We start from the raw sequence: 23859 nt of genomic DNA, 5'->3' as shown, positions 1-23859 counted from the left end.
TAAGACATGCAATATCAGTGCATTGATAGTAGTAGTCATCGTACATGTCACATTTTCCCTCAGTGTTTAGCAATATATTGTATCTTTTTCTCTCCAGGTTTGAGAAGATGGTCAGTGGGATGTACATGGGCGAACTTGTGCGACTCATCCTGGTCAAGATGGCCAAAGAGGGATTTTTGTTTGAGGGTCGGATAACGCCTGAACTTCTTACTAAAGGGAAATTTGAAACCAAACACGTTTCTTCCATTGAAAAGTAGGTGTCAATCAGTTTTCTTTTCTTTAGGGTCTCGATGACTTGTGTCATGTAGCCATTTGCAAACTGAGCACTGCTTTGAGACTGCACACCATTATTGTACACCTTTGTAATGTCATTTGCCACCACTGAGCTCACCTCTTCTCCGAACCTGTCACTGTCCAGGAGTAAAGAAGGCCTCACTAAAGCCAAGGATATCCTAGGTCGCCTGGGTGTGGAACCATCCGCAGATGACTGCGTTGCTGTGCAGCACGTATGCACCATAGTCTCCCACAGATCAGCCAACCTCCTCGCTGCCACTCTGGGCGGCATCCTTTCCAGGCTAAAGGACAACAAAGGGAACCCTCGCCTACGCACCACTGTGGGCATCGATGGCTCTCTCTACAAAATGCACCCACAGTGAGTAGCCTATACCAGTAGAGGGCCCCCTGGGTACAAGGTAGACTGTACCCAGCTCTTATTGTGCATCTTAATTGTGTATCTTGCGTTGAAGCTATGCAATTCTGTCAAATGGCTTAGGGAATACTACAATAGACTTTGAAAATGAGACATTGATACAGAATACAGATGTCAAAGACATATTTTAGGTACTAGGGCCAAGAGCCTGAGTCGTGATGAGATACATAAAAGGTTGAGTTACATGTGAGAATCCAAGAATCCAAGGTCATGTCATTTTTGTCTGCCTGAGAATCACCCTCCCCATCTCCTCAGATATGCCCGGCGTCTCCACAAAACAGTCCGCCGCCTAGTTCCTGAGTCAGATGTCCGCTTCCTCCTCTCAGAGAGTGGGAGCTCCAAGGGCGCTGCCATGGTGACCGCTGTGGCCTACCGGCTGGCTGATCAGCGTCGTAAGATCACAGAGACCCTGGCTGAGTTCAGACTGACCAGTGACCAGCTTCTGGAAGTGAAGAAGAGGATGAGGACAGAGATCCAGAACGGCCTGGGGAAAAAGACCCATGACAGCGCCACCATCAAGATGTGGCCCACATATGTACTCAGCACACCAGATGGATCAGGTGAGAGAAGTTCAACTTGGATTTAAATTAGTTTCCCAGACTGTGATTCTACCAGTTGTCCAGAGTGGTTTAGCTCTGTGACAAAACATTTTGAGATTCATTCCATTAATTCCATTTGACATAAATGGGAATTTAACCCTCTTCTGCTTCCCCTGCTGTATATAACCATATCAACAACTTAAAAGCTCCTTATCACTCGTTAATGCTTTAACACGCTACTGTATAATCCAGGCTTCCGTGTAAACATATGGTATTGTGTATTTTTTTGGCTTAGCACTTCTTGCAGTGCCCTGATTAAGGTCAAAGTATTTCTAAGTCTAACACAATTACTTCACAGCACTTCCACACCTCCATGCAAGTCAAAACATCCAATGTCAATGAGAGATTCAACTCGACACACTGTTTGTCACTCATTTCAAATGGCTATGACAGTGGCAACAAGTACAATGTGTTGTAAGACTTTTCATAAGCATTTAGGAACCCTTTATAATGTGTTATTATGTCTCATAAAAAATATCTGGAAAATCAAACCGTTATTATCTCTTTTTACTAAAGACAGTATTGTTAATTTTGTTGTGTTTTCCAGAAAATGGTGATTTCTTGGCTTTGGATTTAGGAGGGACAAACTTTAGAGTGCTGTTGGTGAAGATTCGCAGTGGCAAGCGGCGGACAGTAGAGATGCATAACAAAATTTATGCTATTCCTATGGAGGTGATGCAGGGGACTGGAGAGGAGGTGAGTAAGTTTGGGAGTTTCCTGTGAGTATGGACATATATCTCATTCTGTACCAAAACAATGTCAGTTGTCCCACACATTTGAAAAGGAAGTTACTGTAAATGCAATAGCTCCTATTATAGATATAACAGGACATACGTTAAGCATATTCTTACAGCCAACCTTTGCGACCTGTGTAGCTTAAGCAAATTTGCTTGTGCTTGTTGAAAATTACCCTCCATTTCCCACAGCTGTTTGACCACATTGTCCAGTGCATATCTGACTTCCTGGACTACATGGGTATGAAGAACACTCGCCTGCCTCTGGGTTTCACCTTCTCCTTCCCCTGCAGACAGACCAGCTTGGATGTGGTGAGCTGACTCCTTCTTTTACAGTAATCAGCCATCTATCAACTTTTTCATCTCAGACATATTGCTCATTATATCTATATTATATAGTCTATATATCTATATTAAAATACAGCCACAAAACTGAGCCGGGATCTCCATCTTCAATTCTGCGCGTCCTTTTATGCTCACAAGAAGCTTGTCGTCCTGTTACATTTTTTTACGTGTGTGTTTTGGAGAGTTATTATTCCTGATATACCATAGTGTCACAATGCATAATTACGATGTATGCAGTTGTAGGCCAATTTAGAAACTGTTGAATTACTACATTACCCATAATTCTGTCGGCATCCATTCCATTATATGTGTGTGTGTGTGTGTGTGTGTGTGTGTGTGTGTGTGTGTGTGTGTGTGTGTGTGTGTGTGTGTGTGTGTGTGTGTGTGTGTGTGTCTGTGCGTAAGTGTGTGCGTGTGTGCATGTGCGTGTGTGTGTACGTCACTAATAGAACATCTTTCTGTCTTTGTTCAGGGCATCCTGGTAACCTGGACCAAAGGCTTCAAAGCCACTGACTGTGAAGGGGAGGATGTTGTCGGGCTTCTCAGAGAGGGGATTAAAAGGAGAGAGGTAAGTGGAGAGTTGGCATGACACTATAACCAGGGCCCAAAGTTTTTCCTGACCATGGGCCCAGAGCAGGAACAACTTGGTATTAGTGCCTGTTCTACAGGATTACACAAAATATAAAAGCTGATATCTAATGGGAATCTATTGACAACCAAAAGTAACTTTAGGCTGCTCTTTTTGTTAGTTTTTGCCATGATATAGAAGGTTGTGATACAACATTTTTAAGTGGTATTGCTATAAAAAATTAAGTTCTCATTTCCGCAAGCATTTGCTTCCCAGAGACATCCTGTACATGTGTTTCTATTGGTCGTTTCTCCAGGAGTTTGACTTGGACGTGGTGGCAGTAGTTAATGACACAGTGGGGACCATGATGACATGTGCATATGAAGAGCCTACCTGTGAGGTCGGCCTAATCGCAGGTTGGTCATCTGTGTAGCTTTTGATGTGGTGTATTCATGCTACACCTAATTCATTATTACCTCCAACTTGGCCCAATTTACATTTCCAATTGTACACCCTGACATACCAAACGAGAACGGGCCCTCCATCTCAACCAATACTCAAAATATAGGTTAAATATCCCAAGCAGGGTTACAGCAACTCCAGAGATGATCAGGCTCCCTGGGCTTTGCGGTGACCACTCTGGTTTGCGTGTTCTCCGCAACACCAAGTGGTCAATCACGTTGTTCTGGGTTCCACTTCACAAGAGGAGGTAGGTAAAATGTTATGAACATCATGACAAATGGTGAATTTGAAATTTGAATTTTTTTTTAACGTTCTGATTGGCCAAAGTGGTCAAGCCTCCGATGGGCCTCTGCAGGGAACTCTTGTAGCCTATAGTTCTTCATAATTTTTTGGAGTAAGAGGGTTGACTTGTTATGCTAGACCCGCTCAGGTTTGTTCCACAAAACACCATAAAATTGCCAAATAAGAGTAGAACAAGCTCACCTGCTTTTTCTCTGACATGTGATTTGACTATGTGATTTGACTATTAGATGTTCAATGTTTCTTTCCCAATTTTTTTTAAAGGAATAGTTTCACCATATTTAAACGAGAGTTCAGTTCACGTTATAGGGTTGACCTTAAAATGAGGGATAGACGTAAATTAATTACTAATCACATGAAATAAATAATCTTCAGAAATGTCTTTGTCAGAGCAACAAAATAACTAGGGCTTTACAATGACGGTGAAACAACAATCTGTTGTTCATGTAGTATTCATATAAAAATATGAATGTAAAAAAAAATAGATATTTTATTTTTGAGATTTTGAGATTTGGCCTGCAGTACCTCCGTGGACCCCACTTTGAAAAGAACTGATCTAGACAACTACATAATATTATTATTATATTGTTTGATACGTGTCAAAGATATGATTGTTGAATATGGTATGGTTTCTGGTTTCAGGAACTGGCAGCAACGCCTGTTACATGGAGGAGATGAGGAACATTGAGGTGGTGGAGGGGAATGTGGGGAGGATGTGTGTCAACATGGAGTGGGGCGCCTTCGGGGATAATGGGTGCCTGGATGATATCAGGACAGAATATGACAGAGCTGTGGATGACTTTTCACTCAACCTTGGAAAACAGAGGTGATTGGGCTGCTCTCTCTCCCAATCGAAATTACTTCACTTCGGCTAACTTTTATTGATATTTGATATGGAATAGTGTCGTTATTAGAGATCTAGATATACCTAAATGATCGTGGTTCTTTTTCATCTCAGGTATGAGAAGATGTGCAGCGGTATGTATCTCGGAGAGATTGTGCGAAACATCCTGATCGACTTGACGAAGCGTGGCTTTCTCTTCAGAGGGCAGATATCAGAGACTCTGAAGACCAGAGGCATTTTCGAAACTAAGTTCCTCTCCCAGATTGAAAGGTTGGTAGACATTTTGAATCTGCGATTGAAATGGTAACTGAGTCATCATAACTTCCTTTTGTTGTGCAATGGTCTCAACAAAATATCCTCTTACCCTCAGTGACCGGTTGGCGCTACTGCAGGTGAGGTCCATCCTGCAGCAGCTGGGTCTGGACAGTACATGTGATGACAGTATCATCGTCAAGGAGGTGTGTGGTACAGTGTCCCGCCGGGCGGCTCAGCTCTGTGGAGCCGGAATGGCTGCCGTTGTCGACAAAATCCGAGAGAACCGTGGGCTGAACCAAATGGACATCACCGTTGGGGTGGACGGAACACTCTACAAGCTACATCCACAGTGAGTAGTAATGATGTGATTGCAATTGGTTGAAATGACATGTATCACAGTCATTAACTGTGTATTTCAAGTTGACAATGCCGTTATGATGAATGTTGAGTATGGGCCAGGAACGGTTGTGTAGTTTATTGCCGTTATAAAATATCTTCTCTCTATTCTCTATTCTCTTTGATAAATCCTACATCTGAATGGCTTCATTAATTTACATTTTCAGTGTAACAATAGCATGAACAAAGTCAAGTGTCTAAGTGAAATTATCCATGTCTTTTTCTATCCCTTCACAGCTTCTCAGGGATCATGCACCAGACAGTGAAAGAGTTGGCCCCTAAGTGCAACGTCAACTTCCTTCTCTCTGAGGACGGGAGTGGCAAGGGTGCAGCCCTCATCACTGCTGTGGGCTGTCGCATGCGTGAGCAGAAGGAGCAGAAGAGCTGAGTGTGTTTGGCTTAACCCCCTTTCCACTCCTCTTCCTCCTCCTCTTCTTTATCTCCTTATAGTAGCATACCACTCTGGCAATAACACTTACAGTATTTTCCACTTAACCACTCTGCTTCAGAAACCAACCATTGTTCGTCTGTGGTGGGCAGATCTCAAGGGCACCAATGACAGAACATTTACATGCTTTAAACAATCTCACTTCTTCACCTGCTATTACCAGCCGTTTGGTTTTGTGTTGATCTGCTATTCCGTATGCAAGGAACTGGGCTCTTTGTTTGATTTTATCTTATTTGTGGTGTTATAACACTGCTTTGGGCATTTGGGTATATGTATAATAGGAAATATTTCTGCTTTGAACGTTGTACCTGTATACCTTGCTCAGGTATATAAATGTAAATGTTATTTATTAGATTTTTGTATTGGGTTGATGTTTTGACATAATGAGTTGTCAGGGAGAATCATTGCAAGGTTAAGAAGTTATCTTGTGAAATCTGGTTTTTATTTTTAACTTGGCATTCTTCTTTAAGTGTTTCAAAGATATCAAATGTCACCCTTTTTGTATTTGCTTGATAGAATTTCTAGGGTTGTTATGAATGAACCATTGTTCCTTGACCTTTGAGTATCTTTTCATTGCTCAAGGGCAGGCTGCTCACAAGCTCATTCAAAAGTAAATGCAGCCACGCTGTAGGATGCTTCCTCAATGCATTGCTTTGGCAGTCTTTGTGAAACCTCAGGCTGAGTCATGTTAAGGGCCAGATTCAATCAGAGCCTGCTGAAAATCAGATATCTAAAGCAACTGTATCAATATAACTGGCTTTTGTGAATAAGATAAAGACTTGAATTCCAGCAGTGCACAATATACAAAAGAAGACATTTATAACAGAATGAATGGAGCAAGATGTGTTTGAGCATATGTTTGTATACTGCAGTTGAATGTTCAACCTTACTGTAAGAAAAAAAAATTGCTATAAGATTAAATAATAAATGCTCATCTTATTTAGTGTCAGAAATCTAGAATACAATTATATTTTGTACAATCAGAGATGCACAAAACTGGTAAAAAGGAGGCATTGGGATTCAATTACATTTATTTTGATGCACAACCAAATATAAAGTTGTTAGTCATCAGATAAAGACCTATTGTAAATAGCTTTTCAATAAAGGTCCACTTCCATTCTGAGGTTTTGTTCATGAAATGTTCCAGTGATAGTACAGTACATTAATAATATAGTATAAATTAAACAGTTAAGCCCCTGGACAAAGATGCTTATGTTAGCAACAAGATTGTATGTTATTTTGTGAAATCATTTCAACTACAATACTGTATGTCTGCACAGTCATGCAAAGCTACATATGTTTTTCATTTTAGTTATGGTAATGTTAAAATAACATTCTGCACATGAACACAATGTTTTATGAAGAAATAACTTTAACAGGAACTTGCCCTCATAAAGTAGTTTATGAAATACACTGGCATTATGCAATTATCTTGAGGTGGAAAGTCATCCGACCTGAGTTGTCTACACTGTTATCAACATAGCCGTAATGAATTTCCAAAGTAGCCAGCACCAGCATATTACAATAATGCACAGCGTAACATTTTACAATACTTTAAATGTATCAATTCCTCAGTGGAGTGACTTTCTATGCTACACTATATCAATATCAACTTTACAAAATACAACAATATTACAATAAGCATGACCTACATCATGCGACACCATAGGTAGCTAAAAATGTAGTGAGATATAACTTTGACAATTAAATTTTTTGAGCACATCACAAGTCACAACATGAAAAAGAGTAGTCTAGGGCACAAAACAAAAATTAAATATGCTCTGTGATATTTAACAAAGGCAACAGTTACCGCATATTACATTATCCTTTTTAAATTCACATGATTTGTTTTTCACACTCAGCCCAGTCAAAACTGTTCGCTGCTCTGGCCCCCCAATGGTGGAACAAACTCCCTCACGACGCCAGGACAGCGGAGTCAATCACCACCTTCCGGAGACACCTGAAACCCCACCTCTTCAAGGAATACCTAGGATAGGATAAAGCAATCCTTCTCACCCCCCCCCCTTAAATGATTTAGATGCACTATTGTAAAGTGGCTGTTCCACTGATGTCAGAAGGTGAATTCACCAATTTGTAAGTCGCTCTGGATAAGAGCGTCTGCTAAATGACTTAAATGTAAATGTTGTTTTTGACTGTTTTCGTGTTCTAAGCAATGTGTTGATAGTCTTTTTTTCTGATTTCAGAGAACCATTGAATAATGTATACGGCTACTGTACCCCAATACTATTTTAATTGGACCATCTTGCACTGGCAAACACTTGTTAAAGATTATTTTCAACATTTTACACCATAGCTGCCAACATGTGCACTATGGGACACTACAACTATACTGTATACTGGTACTGTATCCCATATACAGTACCAGTCAAAGGTTTGGACACACCTACTCATTCTAGGGTTGAGAGAATGCCAAGTGTTCAAAGCTGTCATCAAGGCAAAGGGTGACTACTTTGAAGAATCTCAAATATAAAATATATATATTACCACTTTTTTGGTTACTACATGATTCCATGTGTGTTATTTCATAGTTTTGATGTCTTCACTATTATTCTACAATGTAGAAAATAGTAAAAATAAAGGAAACCCCTTGAATGAGTAGGTGTGTCAACTTTTGAATGGTACTTTAACTCTTTCAACTCTTTTTAACTCTTTTAATCCCCTTGCCACAAAACTATTAAAAGGTTGCCTCTTACAAGTCAAGTTCCGTTGTGTATGGATTTTGGTAACAGTTCTATTACTGTAGAAAATATTGCAATATATTCTACTGGAGAACTAGGACTACAGTGGTAACATATTTCAGAGGTGAGCTGAAAAATAATCTGTGTAGTTTAAATATCACATAGAATTTGTGTACTATTAATAAAGTGTGTTAATTTATCAGTCTCTTATCAGTTACTTTATATTTCAGCAAATATTTACAAGTGGGTTCACTTGCATGTTTCACAATCTGGTCTACAAAGCCAGGTAAACACACAACATGTACCAATATTATGCTAAAACAACACAAATAATATCACTACCTAAACACAGCAACATATAAGGCCTGGTGCTAATGCCATGGGAGTTCTCCTTCCCATTCTCCTGGAACCCATTCTCCTCCGGGATTAACAGTCATCTGCGAGGTATTTGGCGTGACTGTACACAATCATAACATGATTTGTTTCACTTGACTTCTCCTAGCAACTGTCATCATGAGCTTGAGCATGTCCTCGTGTCCTTAGCATTTCATTAGCTTGACTGTGGTGTGGTCATCATGTTGGGTGGAGTTATGGCGGACCACAGTGCCCTTGGTGTTCTCAGTGCGATAGCTGCGTGTCATCCTGAAGGTCTGTGTGTGCTGCAATTCCATCTTGTCTTCCTCCGACACCTTTATGAAGGGTAACCAGCTGAAAGCGTGACGGAACCCCGAGCGGAATCTAGAAAAAGAGATGCCAAAGGGAATATCAGCAAGATCACCAAGTTAGCCAGCTTACATTGATAAACATTCCGAAATTAACTATTGCTTCATTAATAAAGTTCAACCTAAAAAGGTGGGTTGTAGGTTGTTGAATCAATAATATCATGCAACTGCCACAATATGAGTTTAGTGATGTCCCTCTGGGTTTACCTTTGGTTGAGGCAGCAGTAGATGATGGGGTTGTATATGGTGGAGCTCATGGCCAGCCAGAAGATGGCCAGGTATACCTGCTGGATGTACGTTTGCATGTAGATTTCCTTGTTGAAGCTGCCCAGGATGAAGTAGATGTGGTAGGGCAGCCAGCACAGGGCGAAGGTCATCACCACCACTATCATCATCTTCACCACCTACATGGAGCACAAAACATCACAACTCTCACTGAGACAGCCGAGCATCTCTGATGCCATGGCAACTATATGCACCAGACCTGGGTCTAAGCACTTGCTTTAGTGCAGCTCAAGCATATGAAGCGTTTGTTTTTGGTATGTATTTGCAATGGCCATACTGGTGGAACACTGGACACAATGCTTTCAGTAAATAGAGATACACATTAAAAAAAGCAGGTTCTTATAAACTGTTCAGTCAAGGCTTTGCATTAATATGACATAGCTGACCTTGCGTTTGGCCTGGATCTGATTCTGGTAGTGATCTGAGGCCTCCCCTGGTATCTCACTGCCCCACAGTGTCTGACCAATAAGGCTGTAGGTGATCAACATCACCAGCAGGGGGAGCAGGTAGATCAGTATGATCATAGCTATCTGGTATCTGTGAGACAGTAGAACATTGTTCAGGCTCAAGTATTCCAGACAGAATTATGTGATAATGTGCGCTTGGGCTTCGAACATGACATAACATTCATTACTAACCATGAAAAAAAGAAGACACTTTGATCTATGTTGTCATTATAGCAACTACATCTAGACAGACACACTACTGGAAAAGGTACTGTGGGTGTCTCACGTGAGATGGTGTTTCCCACCATAGTCATCAGGCCAGTTGACCATGCAGATGGTCCGTGGTGGATAATGCTGGGTGACAGAGTAGTAGCACTGGGGGAAAGCCAGGGAGAATGCCACCGCCCAGATGAGACCAATCACAATCTTGGTGGATGTGGAGGACAGCCTTGGTTTCAAAGGGTAAATTATGGCCATGTATCTGTGGAAGAGAAACAAGCAAAAATCAGATACAGACAGAGATGCACTGTTATACATGTCATAGGCTGCTTAGAGTGCTGAAGACTGAAATGTTCTGAAAACCATGTTGATGCTCACTCATCACAATCTCACGGTCATGATAAGTAAATTGTAGTGCACTTTGCCGATAATCATTCTGTAATATATGAGTAACTTTTGTTCATCAGAGCTTTGAAAACAGCAATGTCTACAATACAGTGGATTTTTACTCATTAAGATATATCGAATTGAATACAAAAAAAGGATGTGGTGCAGCAGGCAGAGTTATCCAGTTGTTAAAATGGAATATCTCATTGAATAGCATGCATATCATCGAAACACACACGCTGAGAGAGAGAGAGAGAGAGATGTAGAAAGGTTCAGAGATTAAATGGAATGTAACTAGGGCTCTATTAAATCCGCATCGCAGAAGTTCAGCTTTACAGCGTGATTGAAATTGAGAAGGCAATGTTCCCGCTTTAGCGGAGACTGCATTTACCGTAAACGCTGCATATGTTGGCTCAATCGTAAATTACCTTTACATTACTATCGCGGAACCCGTAACGCTTCAGCTTTACAGATAAACAGTAGGCTAAGGGCTCTATTCTATAGCTCCATAGGGATATACAGAATAATATACGAATTGTCCTTATATCAACAGAATAGGTGGATTTAGGAAAGCTAGCGCGCTCTATTACCCGCACAGAAACTGACAGACTTCACAGTGCATGTCTGTCACACACCCAGACAAAAACCTTTTGAAGGGATACATGAAAAAATACGTTGTACGCGAATTCAATAATATAAGAATTACAATGTTAGGCACCATTAGGATGTACAGTGCCCAGTAAGCTATATTTAAAAATAAATGTGAATATAACTCAGAAATATAATACAAATTAGCGCATGTGACAATTAATGGATTATTGTCTACTTCAATGACAAGTAGCGTCATTACACATGTATCTGACTGATGCAGCCATTGTAGAGGTTGATATGATTATGTCTTTGGAACGTGCCTAATTTAAAGAAATTCCCCATGGTTTGAGTGAACATTTTTACTTTTGATGTCCCTGAACAATTGTGTGTTCTCTACAGACTAGAGTATGCAGGCTATATCACATAATAGGAAGAAGGCTAGTTGTATGTTCTTACCTGTCAACCGCAATAGCTGCCATAGAGTAAATGCTTGAAAACATGGCTGTGATGGGATAGAAGTTCTGAAACCTACAGTATCCCAACCCGAAGTACCAGTCGTTGTGTATAGCATAAACAAAATTGAAGACAGTGTTAAAAGTAGCCATCGAAACGTCCGAGAATGCAAGATTTACTATAAAATAGTTAGTCACTGTCCTCATTCTTTTGTGCGCCAAAATTATCCAAATTACAGTGACATTTCCTGTGACAGACACAATCACTATCAGTGAATAAGCAATTGCCCACAGTGCCACTTGCCAATCCGGCTGTTCAAAACGATTGATGATCGTCTCGTTTCCATAATCCTGAAAATATATGGTTGTTGAGAGGTTGAGCGGTTTCAAAGTTGTATCCATCTCTACCTCAAATTGCACAAAATAATTTTGGAAACAGCATTGGACAATTAATAATTAGTTCAGATGTCATCCTCGAGCACATTGTCCTCTCCTTGAACAAAAACTACCCATTTCAGAACCATTAAGATTTGGTTAAATCAGAGGACCCTCTCCAGCCATCTTCTGAGTAATCGTAGCCCCGGCCAACCTCTGGAGCCTTGCCAGTGGCGCGTGCGTAAAACTGAGCTGCTAGCAGTGGTTGGAGTGCTACGGTTTTGAAATGTGCGCAAGAGCCTACTAAAGTGTAGGGTTTGAGATTTCAGTATGATATAACATCTGCGAAAGTACAGTTGCGTACTTTCAACAATAACATCTGATTTTAGAAGTGGTGTCAATAACAAATAGCAAATATAGCCGCATGCAACAGACTTCCAGAAACCTGCAGAACACAATGAAGCAAAGCAGTCACACACATAGGAGCAGGTTTGTGGAGTAACTGATTACATGTTATCAGTTAGATGTAATATGATTACAAAAAACGGTAACTAATCTACTACATTGCCAGAAAAAACAACAACATTGTAAACAGATTACTAATAGTTTAGAAAAACTAGATGATTCATTCTTGGATTACTTATAAATTCAGAAATGATGTTTGCTGAAATAAATACATTAATGACACCTTTCTTTTTTTCTCAATGACACTCAATTCACCATTAAAAAAAGGCACAAGTTTAAGTTTGTTCCACCAGAGTGAGTCTGACCACACTCCTTTGTGTCTTCTTCTGGGCTCCCGAGTGTGTCAGCGGTCTAAAGCACTGCATCTCACTGCTAGAGATGTCACTACAGACCGCGGTTCAATTCCAGGATGTATCACAACCGGCCGTGATTGAGAGTCCCATAGCGCAATTGGCCCAGCGTCGTTTGGTCGGGGTAGGCCTTCAGTAAATAAGAATTTGTTCTTAACTGACTTGCTAGTTAAATAAAGGTTAAAAAATAATAATAATAATGCCTCTTAAGGGGATAGTCATCCAAAAGTAAGTGAAATTAATCAGGTTACCTTACTGAGTTTGGGTAATCCAAAGTTTCCTTACTGATTACAATTTTGGATAGGCAACTAGTAACTCTAACAGATGAAATTTACAAATCAAAATGTATTGGTCTCTACATAGATTTGCATATGTTATCACAGGTGCAGTGAAATGCTTGTGTTGCTATCTCCAACAGTGCTGCAATACCTAGCAATATATATATATATATATTTTAAATACACCATTTGTTAAAAAAAAGTATTATATAGGATGAGCCATGACTAGAATACAGTATATACATATAAAGTGGGTGAAACAGTATGTAAACATTATTAAATTGACCAGGGCAGGATACTGATGATTGTTTAACAGTCTGATGGGCTGGAGATTGAAGTTGTTTCTCAGTCTTATGGTCCCATCTTTGATGCACCTGTACTGTCTCTGACTTCGAGGTGGGTGAACAGGCCGTGGCTCAGGTGGCTGACATACTTGATGATCTTATCCTTCCTGTGACAACCCTGGATATGAGTTAGTGAGTTAGTTAATCAATAAGGCCCGAGGGGGTGTGGTATATGTCCAATATACGACGGCCAAGGGAGTTGCATCATGCATAAGAACTGCCCTTAGCCGTGGTAAATTGGCAATATACCACAAACCACCAGCGGTGCCTTGTTGCTATCATAAAGTAGCTACCAATGTAATTGGAGAAGTAAAAATACATGTTTTGTCATACCTGTGGTGTATGGTCTGATACAGTATACCACGGCTGTCAGCCAATCAGTATTCAGGGCTCGAATGACCCAGTTTATAATTTATATTGGTCATATACCACACTCCCTTGGGCCTTATTGCTTAAGTGTTTTATATAGAGGATGGATCAATTGCATCAGTCTACAATGGGCTCTTTCAGGAAAAAGGCTCCATATAGCTGATAGGGGTCAAGAGGTTTAACCACAATGATGCTATGTGACCAAATATCAACACGCCCATGGGCTAATATTGCACTATTGATGTACCAACTTGTCCATTGCAAATTGGACACTTAGTGATTTATTGCATTAGTGTAGCATTGATTGATATTGGAATATAAAAGTCTGAGAATTAGTACTATGGCCCAGTTGTTTTCAAAAGCTGAACATGATATCTGCATGCAGAGCAATGTCTACAATACAGCTGTATTTTTTTTACTCATTAAGATATCGTATTGAATACAAAAAGGATGTGGTGCAGCTTTAGGGTGATGATGATATATATATATATATATATATATATACAGTGCCTTGCGAAGGTATTCGGCCCCCTTGAACTTTGCGACCTTTTGCCACATTTCAGGCTTCAAACATAAAGATATAAAACTGTATTTTTTTGTGAAGAATCAACAACAAATGGGACATAATCATGAAGTGGAACGACATTTATTGGATATTTCAAACTTTTTTAACAAATCAAAAACTGAAAAATTGGGCGTGCAAAATTATTCAGCCCCCTTAAGTTAATACTTTGTAGCGCCACCTTTTGCTGCACTTACAGCTGTAAGTCGCTTGGGGTATGTCTCTATCAGTTTTGCACATCGAGAGACTGAAATTTTTCCCCATTCCTCCTTGCAAAACAGCTCGAGCTCAGTGAGGTTGGATGGAGAGCATTTGTGAACAGCAGTTTTCAGTTCTTTCCACAGATTCTCGATTGGATTCAGGTCTGGACTTTGACTTGGCCATTCTAACACCTGGATATGTTTATTTTTGAACCATTCCATTGTAGATTTTGCTTTATGTTTTGGATCATTGTCTTGTTGGAAGACAAATCTCCTTCCCAGTCTCAGGTCTTTTGCAGACTCCATCAGGTTTTCTTCCAGAATGGTCCTGTATTTGACTCCATCCATCTTCCCATCAATTTTAACCATCTTCCCTGTCCCTGCTGAAGAAAAGCAGGCCCAAACCATGATGCTGCCACCACCATGTTTGACAGTGGGTATGGTGTGTTCAGGGTGATGAGCTGTGTTGCTTTTACGCCAAACATATACGTTTTGCATTGTTGCCAAAAAGTTCAATTTTGGTTTCATCTGACCATAGCGCCTTCTTCCACATGTTTGGTGTGTCTCCCAGGTGGCTTGTGGCAAACTTTAAACAACACTTTTTATGTATATCTTTAAGAAATGGCTTTCTTCTTGCCACTCTTCCATAAAGGCCAGATTTGTGCAATATACAACTGATTGTTGTCCTATGGACAGAGTCTCCCACCTCAGCTGTAGATCTCTGCAGTTCATCCAGAGTGATCATGGGCCTCTTGGCTGCATCTCTGATCAGTCTTCTCCTTGTATGAGCTGAAAGTTTAGAGGGACGGCCAGGTCTTGGTAGATTTGCAGTGGTCTGATACTCCTTCCATTTCAATATTATCGCTTGCACAGTGCTCCTTGGGATGTTTAAAGCTTGGGAAATCTTTTTGTATCCAAATCCGGCTTTAAACTTCATCACAACAGTATCTCGGACCTGCCTGGTGTGTTCCTTGTTCTTCATGATGCTCTCTGCGCTTTTAACGGACCTCTGAGACTATCACAGTGCAGGTGCATTTATACGGAGACTTGATTACACACAGGTGGATTGTATTTATCATCATTAGTCATTTAGGTCAACATTGGATCATTCAGAGATCCTCACTGAACTTCTGGAGAGAGTTTGCTCAATTTTTCAGCTTTTGATTTGTTAAAAAAGTTTGAAATATCCAATAAATGTCGTTCCACTTCATGATTGTGTCCCACTTGTTGTTGATTCTTCACAAAAAAATACAGTTTTATATCTTTATGTTTGAAGCCTGAAATGTGGCAAAAGGTCGCAAAGTTCAAGGGGGCCGAATACTTTCGCAAGGCACTGTATGTTGTAACTTGTCACTCTGATCTTAAAGGGATAGTATAAGATTTTGGCAATTCAAATACAAATTGTATCCCTGGGTTAATCTGACTCTGAAAGTATAAAAAGGGCTTGATTGCCACAATCTGGCACTATTCCCTTAAAAGTGTAAAATATAAATAAACACTTGACTGAATTTGAGAAACCTTGGCTTAGATCATGTATTTCATCCCTCTCAAATCATGCTATGGCGCATTCTTCTGTCTCTTTTACAAAACAGGTGTAAAAGAAACAGATCGGACAAGTAGGCGTGCAATGGATTATGGTCTTTATAGTTAATTAACATTATTTCTGTGCTAAACGATGTAGAATATTGGCCTGTTGGAAACTACAACTCCCTACTACATCACAGACTTCGGGCATGATCTGATTTATCTCAACAGAAACTGCACAACGTGTGCATTGAGCTGACAGAATTATTTTTTACAAAATGGAATTCAAATAATTGAACCGATGTCTGTCAATTAGTTGTTTGAAAACCGAAATGTCAGTTAATTGCTCAGCACTAATGACTAGCAAGGATCCCACAGCTATATATATATATATATATATATATATATATATATATAGATAGATAGATAGATAGATAGATAGATAGATAGATAGATAGATAGATAGATAGATAGATAGATAGATAGATAGATAGATAGAGAGAGAGAGAGAGAGACGTAGAAAGGTTCAGAGTCCATCACACCGACAACCACTCCCCAATGATTCAGGCTAGTGGCCTACCACAAGAAAACAACATCATACAGTATGTGGCAAGAAAAGGTTGAATGAAAGCTTCTTTCAACTTCAACTTACTGTCTAAAATCAACAATATTAAATCCACTGTCTGGGTACCATCCAGGTACTCTCTCCACCTGAGACAAATACCAGCAAGCCAAATTAATCAAAATAGATTTGTAATCAATCTGCAGACAGGCAAAACAGAAGGTTAGAATTGTTGAAATGTTCCATTGGTTCAGTAAAGACATCTTTCAGAGTACCTGGGCTAAAATCAATAAACATTCCTTAGATATTGTTTAGCCACATTGTGAAATTAATTTTTTGTCTTTGAAAAGTAACTCTGCTGACATAATATTGAAAAAAAGGCAGTACCTTTGTGCATGAAGTTTTATGTTTTGGTTTCAAAATTCATAATAGAATCTAATGTTGCTACATTTGACATGGCCTACCCTACCACATTTGAGAGGACCCTATAGACAATCTTACAAATAACCACATCAATGATTGTCTATTCCTCAAAATATAGGGTAAACAAGAAAACAAGGGAAGCAAGAATAACATTGGTATAGGCCTATATCAAAACCAGGTGTTGTATACAGTGTACCCTACATGTCCATATAAATTAATTATAAAATATTACCCGTAAATATGTTTGGTCTGTAATGTCAGAAATATATTATATATATTATATATATATATATATATATATATATATATATATAAATGAAAGCATCCACATTAAAACAAGGTACATTCAAAAAGCAATCGTGGCCTACACCATGAACATACATACATATATATATATATATATATATATATATATGTATGTATGTTCATGGTGTAGGCCACGATTGCTTTTTGAATGTACCCTGTTTTAATGTGGATGCTTTCATTTCTAAATGGTAAAACATGTATGAAAATACACTCAAATAAAAAAAAAGCTGACATTCTGTACTGTCGCCTCATATAAAGCAATTTCTCAAATCCAAAATGCTGGAGTATGGAGACAAATGTAAAGTTTTAGCTTCACTGTCCAAATAAATACGTAGGCTATAACTCATTATGCCTGTATATGTGCATTTGATTTATGCATTACATTTCTTCCAACAGTGAATCCAAAATAAAACTTAATTGATTGCCTTCCTGAAATAGAGGAACAATCAGGAAACTCTAAAAATGTAACTTATGAAGTAAGCAAGCCTACCAAAATCAGAAGCCACAGTGGCATAAGTGCGCCATTCATTCCTCGCAGTGTCCTAATTGGGGCGTCTATCTATTCAGTCAAATAACTGATCAGAAAGCACGAGGCAACGCGGTACAGAGTTCAAAGTGTGGGGGACGAGAAACAGGAAGTCCATCGTTCAGGATCAAACATGTCCAATGATGTTAGATATTGCGAGAGGTTCTCCTACGTTTTTCTGAAGTTTACCGTCATTGTATATGCCACTATCTTCTGGGTGAGTAGCCAATGCTTTAATATCCCCGTGTCGCCAAATAGATAACCAAGGCAGACTCGATGCAAATAACACACGGTGGATGAACGGACTCGCGTATTCCGGTAATTATCCCTTTCTGGTGTTTGTGACAAAAGGGTAATGCGTAAATAGTGTAGCCTATTAGGATTTTTGATACGTTCTATTGAATCGACAGTTGCAAAATCTTGTAGCCTATAGATGGTGGATTTGGGGCTGGTGGTGGTTTGATAGGCATGGGTAAGTATTTGCTACATTGTTTACGTTTTTGCTGTGGCTCACTCCTGAGTCCGATGGAATTCACATTGTACAGTGTGTGGCTTGGAAGGGCATGTGACAGTATAAGTGCTAATAAATGTCATGTCTGGATAATTAAACGACGTGTGAGAGGACCCAACAAATACGACCCCATTGTGGGCAGGGGCGTGGATATAACTTTATAGTTCACAATTTATTTTTGTGCAACTGTTCTGTTGTGATGTCAACTTATTTTGTACACCCAATGATAGTCTGTAAAACTACTTTAGATAAGTGTAGGTGACAAAGTTTCTCAGGTAAACATACACACTGTACAAAACCATTTGGATTGAACAGGTGTTCCTTAAACTGACAAGGGCTGCGTATCAAGCTCATAAGACACACCCTCAGCCACTTACCCTCTCCTTATGCCCTTATGGGAATCCCCGCGGCCATATTTGTCGTTGGTCCAAATGATTTGCCAAGCAAGGGAAGTTTGCGATGTAAGCCCCTCAGCCCTCGTTTTTAATGGAGTTTGGAGTGTACAATTACTCACCTCAGGGCCTGAAATGCCCCATAATTCAATTTGTGATGTCTGCTTGCTATCATACAGTAGGTGTATATTAATAATGTATGTAGTTAATAAGTAGACATGCAGTCATTGACTGTAGCAGATGTAAAGCACCCACAAGCTACCGGTGGCTGAAAACACAATCCTCTAGTGACTAATGTCCAGATAAGGCCAGTTCATTTTAAAATTAATTCCTCCTCCCTTGCCCTGCAAGTGTAAACTCATCAGAAGTGTCCACTTAACCTGAGGGGAGAGGGTTTGTCTGTTAAGTGTTTGGAATGCAGCCCAAATGAAAGATATGAGCCCTTAATGATGTCACCTGTTAAATCCACTTCAATCAGTATTAAAAAAGGGGAGGAGATATGTTAAAGAATGATTTTCAATCCTTGGGACATGGATTGTGTATGTGCCATTCAGAGGGTGAATGGGCAAGACAAAAAAAAATGTAAGTGCCTTTGCACGGGGTACGGTAATAGGTGCCAGGCGCACCGGTTTGAGTGTGTCAAGAACTTCAACGCTGCTGGGTTTTTCACACTCAACAGTTTCCCATGTGTATCAACGATGGACCACTACCCAAAGGACTTTCAGTCAACTTGACGCAACTGTGGGAAGCATTGGAGTCAACATGGGCAGCATCCATGTGGAACGCTTTTGACACCTTGTTGAGTCCATGCCCTGAAGAGTTTAGGCTGTTCTGAAGGTGAAAGGGGGTGCAACTCCGTATTAGGAATGTTTTTCTATTGTATGTATGATAGCAATAGTGATGGGAAGTTCAGCTCTTTTTACTGACTCGTTCAGTCAAAATAACAACTTTCAACTAATTTTTTTTCATTTGAGTCAGTAATGCCCAGAGCACGTAGGCACTACAGGCAAACGATGAACTGAAAACTCAAAATAGTCTTGATTCTACAAACCTCTCATTCACTTGTCGTTCACCATAACAGGCTTGTTGGAGCTGCCATCTGGACTGAGGATTGTAAAAATGTATGACCATTTGTTGATTTATGGGTATACAAATAAGATGAATTCTTGGTAGCCTAAATTTGAAACAACCTCTAGTTGTGGCCGCAACCGGACTAGATTGTGAACGACTCTTGGCGGAATGCATCGATTGACTGCCATGAGGGTGAAGCACAATATCGTTTGCGAACTGCAGCGCCCCAAATGATTTGTTCTGGAATTCGAGTTTGTTGATTAGAGGCTGTGTATGTTTTGGTTGTGCAAAGCTGTGTCCATAACATTCAAAAATCAATGTATTGCATTCATTCTTGCTCCACGTGATCAATTATCAGTTCTAAACATGTTTTTTTCTTCTCTATGCTGCCTACAGTATGATCCAATTTGCCTGAGTGCATATACAGTGTATGACTGACAGTGGTTGGTTGGAGCACGTCACCAGAGGGGCGCATATTAATTCTGCTGTAGTATTCATTGCTGCCAGCAGGTCAAACAAAATAATAAAATTAATGAGTCACTCAGAAAAAACTAACCATGACTCTCAAGTCAGTAAAAGCAGTTGTTCACAAACTGCAGATCACTAGATGGCAACAACTTTGTCTTTGATACAATTGTAACAGGCAGCCGATCCAAAGGGGTAGGCTTATTTCAGGCGTCGTGAGAGCTGCCCTTGGGCCACCAATGTAGAGCCGCTGAGCAAGAGTTTATCGGCCCAATGTGGGCAGCCAAGGCAGCTGGGAAAGATGGGCTTATTTCAGGCAGAGTGAGGGCTTCAATAACCAGATATGGGCTGTCAACATTCGGCCAATACCTTTGGAGCCAATGTGGAGCCGATGGGCCAATGCACCTTTGCTCTATGTGGGCAGCCTATTTGGAGCCAATGTTTTAGCCCGCATTTACCCCACATTGTGCCAATGTGGACATGTTTGCTGGAGAGTTATAGCGTAGAAGTTCTGTTTCAATTATTTGTTTTGACATCTCAGTGCGATTCACAGAATCTGTAAGATGCTCGAAGAACTAATCACACACGTCTGTCAGAGGCAGACCGGTCGAGTGGCTAATGAGGTGAGCCTCTCCCCTCATACTAAAGAGCCACTCGCCTGTCATTCTCAGCTCTCCTCAGCATGACTTGATTTGTTTTCTGGTTAAACTGTTCACAGGTGTTCCACAAGGTTATGCCACCGAGCGCAGGTTTTTCAGCTTACGTCTTGTTGGGTGAATTTACCGACAGGAACGTTTTTGCTTTGGCCAATTAGCGTTGTCTTTCCTTTTGTCTCCTGTGGTAGCTAGCTTCACACAGCTATCTACTAAGCCTTTTTTAGCTTAGCTGCAAGGTTAAGTTAACCTGGCTAGCTTTCCACAAGGCTAGCTATCCTATCGACTATCTTTTCTACCTGGAAGGGTAGAATTACTAGATCACTCTCTTGTTTAGGTCAACTTACTAGCATGCCACGTTGAGTAGACCGACCGTCCTAGCTGCACTACTTATCAGTCGGGAGCCACACTTTTGTTCGTCCCAAGACCAACATAGCCAAAGAAAGTTAGCCCTAACATTGTGCTAACTAGCTAGGCTACTAGCTAGGCTATTAACCCACGACGCAAACGCTAGCTATGTTCACATCGTTGATGATTAGCTTCTCCGTCTAACACTGTGCTAACATTCTACCGTCTAGACGTCACTGCGCATTCTTTGGTACATACTGTACTCTGTTGAGGCCTCTAAGGGTTGATGCGTTGAGACTACCTGGCTTCAGAGAGCATGTGTGATACAGGAATTGGCCAATTCCCGCTGTGAGATATCAAAACAAATAATTGAAAGAACTAAAGGTTACTTGCGTAACCCCGGTTCTCTGATATTATGAGTGAGATGCCTCACCACATTCCTCTACTCGCAACATTGTGCGGAAGTTCAGCATCCTCGAGAATGACCAGGGGGCGGGCGAGTGACTCTTTTTAGTTTGAGGGGGCTCATCTCACTCGCCACTCGACCAGTCTCTGACAGACATGTGATTTGATTCTTAGAGATTTGTGAATCTTACTGTGATATTCATAATATCAGAGATCTGGGGTTACACTAGTAACATTATGACTAGTAACATTATGACAGGGTTCCCCAACTGGAATTTGGCCAGCGGGTGATTTAAAAGTTTTGAGCAAAAAAAAGAAGTTATTTGTTGGACATGACTGTAGAAGCAACAGGAAATCAACTCCAAGTGATTTTTAATTAAGAAATCTCTTTCCAATATTCCCACACATACTGTAAGAGACAAATGTGATTGCATACAAGTATAAGCAAGGTTTGAAATTGTTGTAGTTAAACATGTTTCGATGGGCCTCCCGAGTGTCACAGCGGTCTAAGGTACTGCATCGCAGTGCTTGAGACGTCACTACAGACCCCGGGATGTGTCCCAGCCGGCCGTGACCAAGAGACCCATGAGGTGGCGCACAATTGGCCCAGTGTCCGAGTTAGGGGAGGGTTTGGCCAGTCGTGATTTCCTTGTCCCATCGCGATCTAGAGACTCCTTGTAGCGGGCTGGGTGCCTGCAAGCTGACTTCGGTCGTTTCCTCTGGTTAAGTGAGCAGTGTGTCAATAACCAGTGTGGCTTGGCAGGGCTCTCAACTTTCGCCTCACCCAAGTCTATAGGGGAGTTGCAGCGACGTGACAAGACTGTAACTACCAATGGGAAGGCATAAATATATATATCTTTGGAAAGTATTCAGACCCATTTTTCCAAAATGTGTTACGTTACAGCATTAAGAAATTCTCAGCAATCAACACAATTACCCATAATGAAAAAAGCAAAGAGGTTTTTAGATTTTTTTTTTGCACATTTTGTAAACATAAACGGATACCTTATTTACAGAAGTATTCAGACCCTTTGCTATGAGACTTGAAATTAAGCTCAGGTGCATCCTGTTTCCACTGATCATCCTTGAGCTCTTTCTACTACTTGATTGTAGTCTACCTGTGGTAAATTAAATTGATTGGACATGATTTTTGTAAGGCACACAACTGTCTATAAGGTCCTGCAATGCATGCCAGAGTAAAAAGCCATGAGGTCAATGGAATTGTCCGTTGAGCTCTGAGACAGGATTGTGTCGGCACAGATCTAGAGAAGGGTACCAAGAAATGTCTGCAGCGTTAAAGGTCCCTAAGAGCACTGTGGCCTCCATCATTCTTAAATGTAAGAAGTTTGGAACCACCAAGACTCTTCCTAGAGCTGGCCGCCTGGCCAAACTGAGCAATCGGAGGAGAAGGGCCTTTTTGTTAGGGAGGTGACGAGAAACCGATGGTCACTCTGACAGAGCTCCAGAGTTTCTTGGAGATGGTTGTCCTCCTGGAAGGTTCACTCATCTCTGCAGCACTCCACCAATCAGGCCTTTATGGTAGAGTGACCAGACGAAAGCCACTCCTCAGTAAAGAGCACATTACAGCCGCTTGGAGTTTGCCAAAAAGCACCTAAGACTCTCAGACCATGAGAAACCAAGTTTGATGTCTTTGACCTGAATGCCAAGCGTCACATCTGGAGGAAACCTGGCACCATCCCTACAGGGAAGCATGGTGGTGGCAGCATCTTGCTGTGGTGATGTTTTTCAGCGGCAGGGACTGGGAGACTAGTCTGGATCGAGGGGAAAGATGAACAGAGAGATCCTTGATGAAAACCTGCTCAGGACCTCAGACCGGGGTGAAGGTTCACCTTCCAACTGGACGACGGCCCTAGGCACACATCCAGGACAATGCAGGAGTTGCTTTGGGACAAGTCTCTGAATGTCCTTGAGTGTCTCAGCCAGAGCCTGAACTTGAACCCAATTGAACATCTCTGGAAAATCTGAAAATAGCTGTGCAACAACACTCCCCATCCATCCTGACAGGGCTTGAGAGGATCTGTAGAGAATAATGAGAGAAACTCTCCAAATACAGGTGTGCCAAGCTTGTAGCGTCATACCCAAGAAGACTCAAGGCTGTAATCACTGACATTTATTGTAAAAATAAATTAGCCTATCATTCTTATAAACCTGATTTTGCTTTGTCATTTGTGGGGTCTTATGATGAGGGGGGAAAGAAATCTATACATTTTAAAATAAAGCTGTAACCTAACAAAATGTGGAAAAAGTC

General features: G+C 40.7%; 3 protein-coding genes across 6 annotated transcripts in view; 2 read left to right on the top strand and 1 right to left on the bottom strand.

The window, feature by feature from the left end:
• LOC135512118 (hexokinase-1) overlaps positions 1-8558 on the top strand; it is a 38791-nt gene extending 30233 nt beyond the window's left edge. For 2 of the 4 annotated variants that reach the window (XM_064933801.1, XM_064933803.1), the window contains 12 exons: positions 98-253; positions 419-652; positions 965-1269; positions 1856-2004; positions 2235-2354; positions 2860-2955; positions 3272-3371; positions 4360-4543; positions 4676-4831; positions 4932-5165; positions 5450-5574; positions 7523-8558. In XM_064933801.1, coding sequence (XP_064789873.1) covers positions 98-253; positions 419-652; positions 965-1269; positions 1856-2004; positions 2235-2354; positions 2860-2955; positions 3272-3371; positions 4360-4543; positions 4676-4831; positions 4932-5165; positions 5450-5574; positions 7523-7656 — 1993 coding nt within the window. In that variant the 3' untranslated portion in view covers positions 7657-8558. Of the gene's footprint in view, positions 1-97; positions 254-418; positions 653-964; positions 1270-1855; positions 2005-2234; positions 2355-2859; positions 2956-3271; positions 3372-3391; positions 3665-4359; positions 4544-4675; positions 4832-4931; positions 5166-5449; positions 5601-7522 lie in introns of those variants that run through there. The other 2 variants (XM_064933802.1, XM_064933804.1) reach the window with 2 other exon arrangements.
• On the bottom strand, positions 8554-12023 carry tacr2 (tachykinin receptor 2). Its single transcript, XM_064933809.1, has 5 exons — positions 11466-12023; positions 10099-10293; positions 9753-9903; positions 9289-9485; positions 8554-9097 (listed from the first exon to the last, which is right to left on the bottom strand). The coding sequence occupies exons 1-5, from the start codon at positions 11861-11863 to the stop codon at positions 8899-8901; spliced, it is 1140 nt and encodes a 379-aa protein (XP_064789881.1). The 5' UTR covers positions 11864-12023; the 3' UTR covers positions 8554-8898.
• A 5735-nt stretch (positions 12024-17758) lies between these two features.
• The window catches only part of LOC135512117 (tetraspanin-15-like), a 44510-nt gene continuing 38409 nt past the window's right edge, over positions 17759-23859 (top strand). The window contains exon 1 of the mRNA XM_064933800.1: positions 17759-17962. Within this exon, the coding sequence (XP_064789872.1) occupies positions 17879-17962 (84 nt within the window). The 5' untranslated portion in view covers positions 17759-17878. The remainder of the gene's footprint in view (positions 17963-23859) is intronic.

Source organism: Oncorhynchus masou, chromosome 24, assembly GCF_036934945.1.
Source record: "Oncorhynchus masou masou isolate Uvic2021 chromosome 24, UVic_Omas_1.1, whole genome shotgun sequence".
In the NCBI taxonomy this organism is placed as follows: Eukaryota; Metazoa; Chordata; class Actinopteri; order Salmoniformes; family Salmonidae; genus Oncorhynchus; species Oncorhynchus masou.
This window is presented reverse-complemented; position numbering and strand designations above follow the sequence as displayed.

Coding starts and splice junctions, on each gene's coding strand:
- tacr2 (XM_064933809.1), bottom strand. CDS start 11,863: ATGGATACAACTTTGAAACCGCTCAACCTCTCAACAACCATATATTTT. Junction 9,904..10,098: donor GGTGGGAAACACCATCTCAC/GTGAGACACCCA, acceptor ACTGTCTCACAG/ATACCAGATAGCTATGATCA. Junction 9,486..9,752: donor AGATCCAGGCCAAACGCAAG/GTCAGCTATGTC, acceptor TGCTCCATGTAG/GTGGTGAAGATGATGATAGT.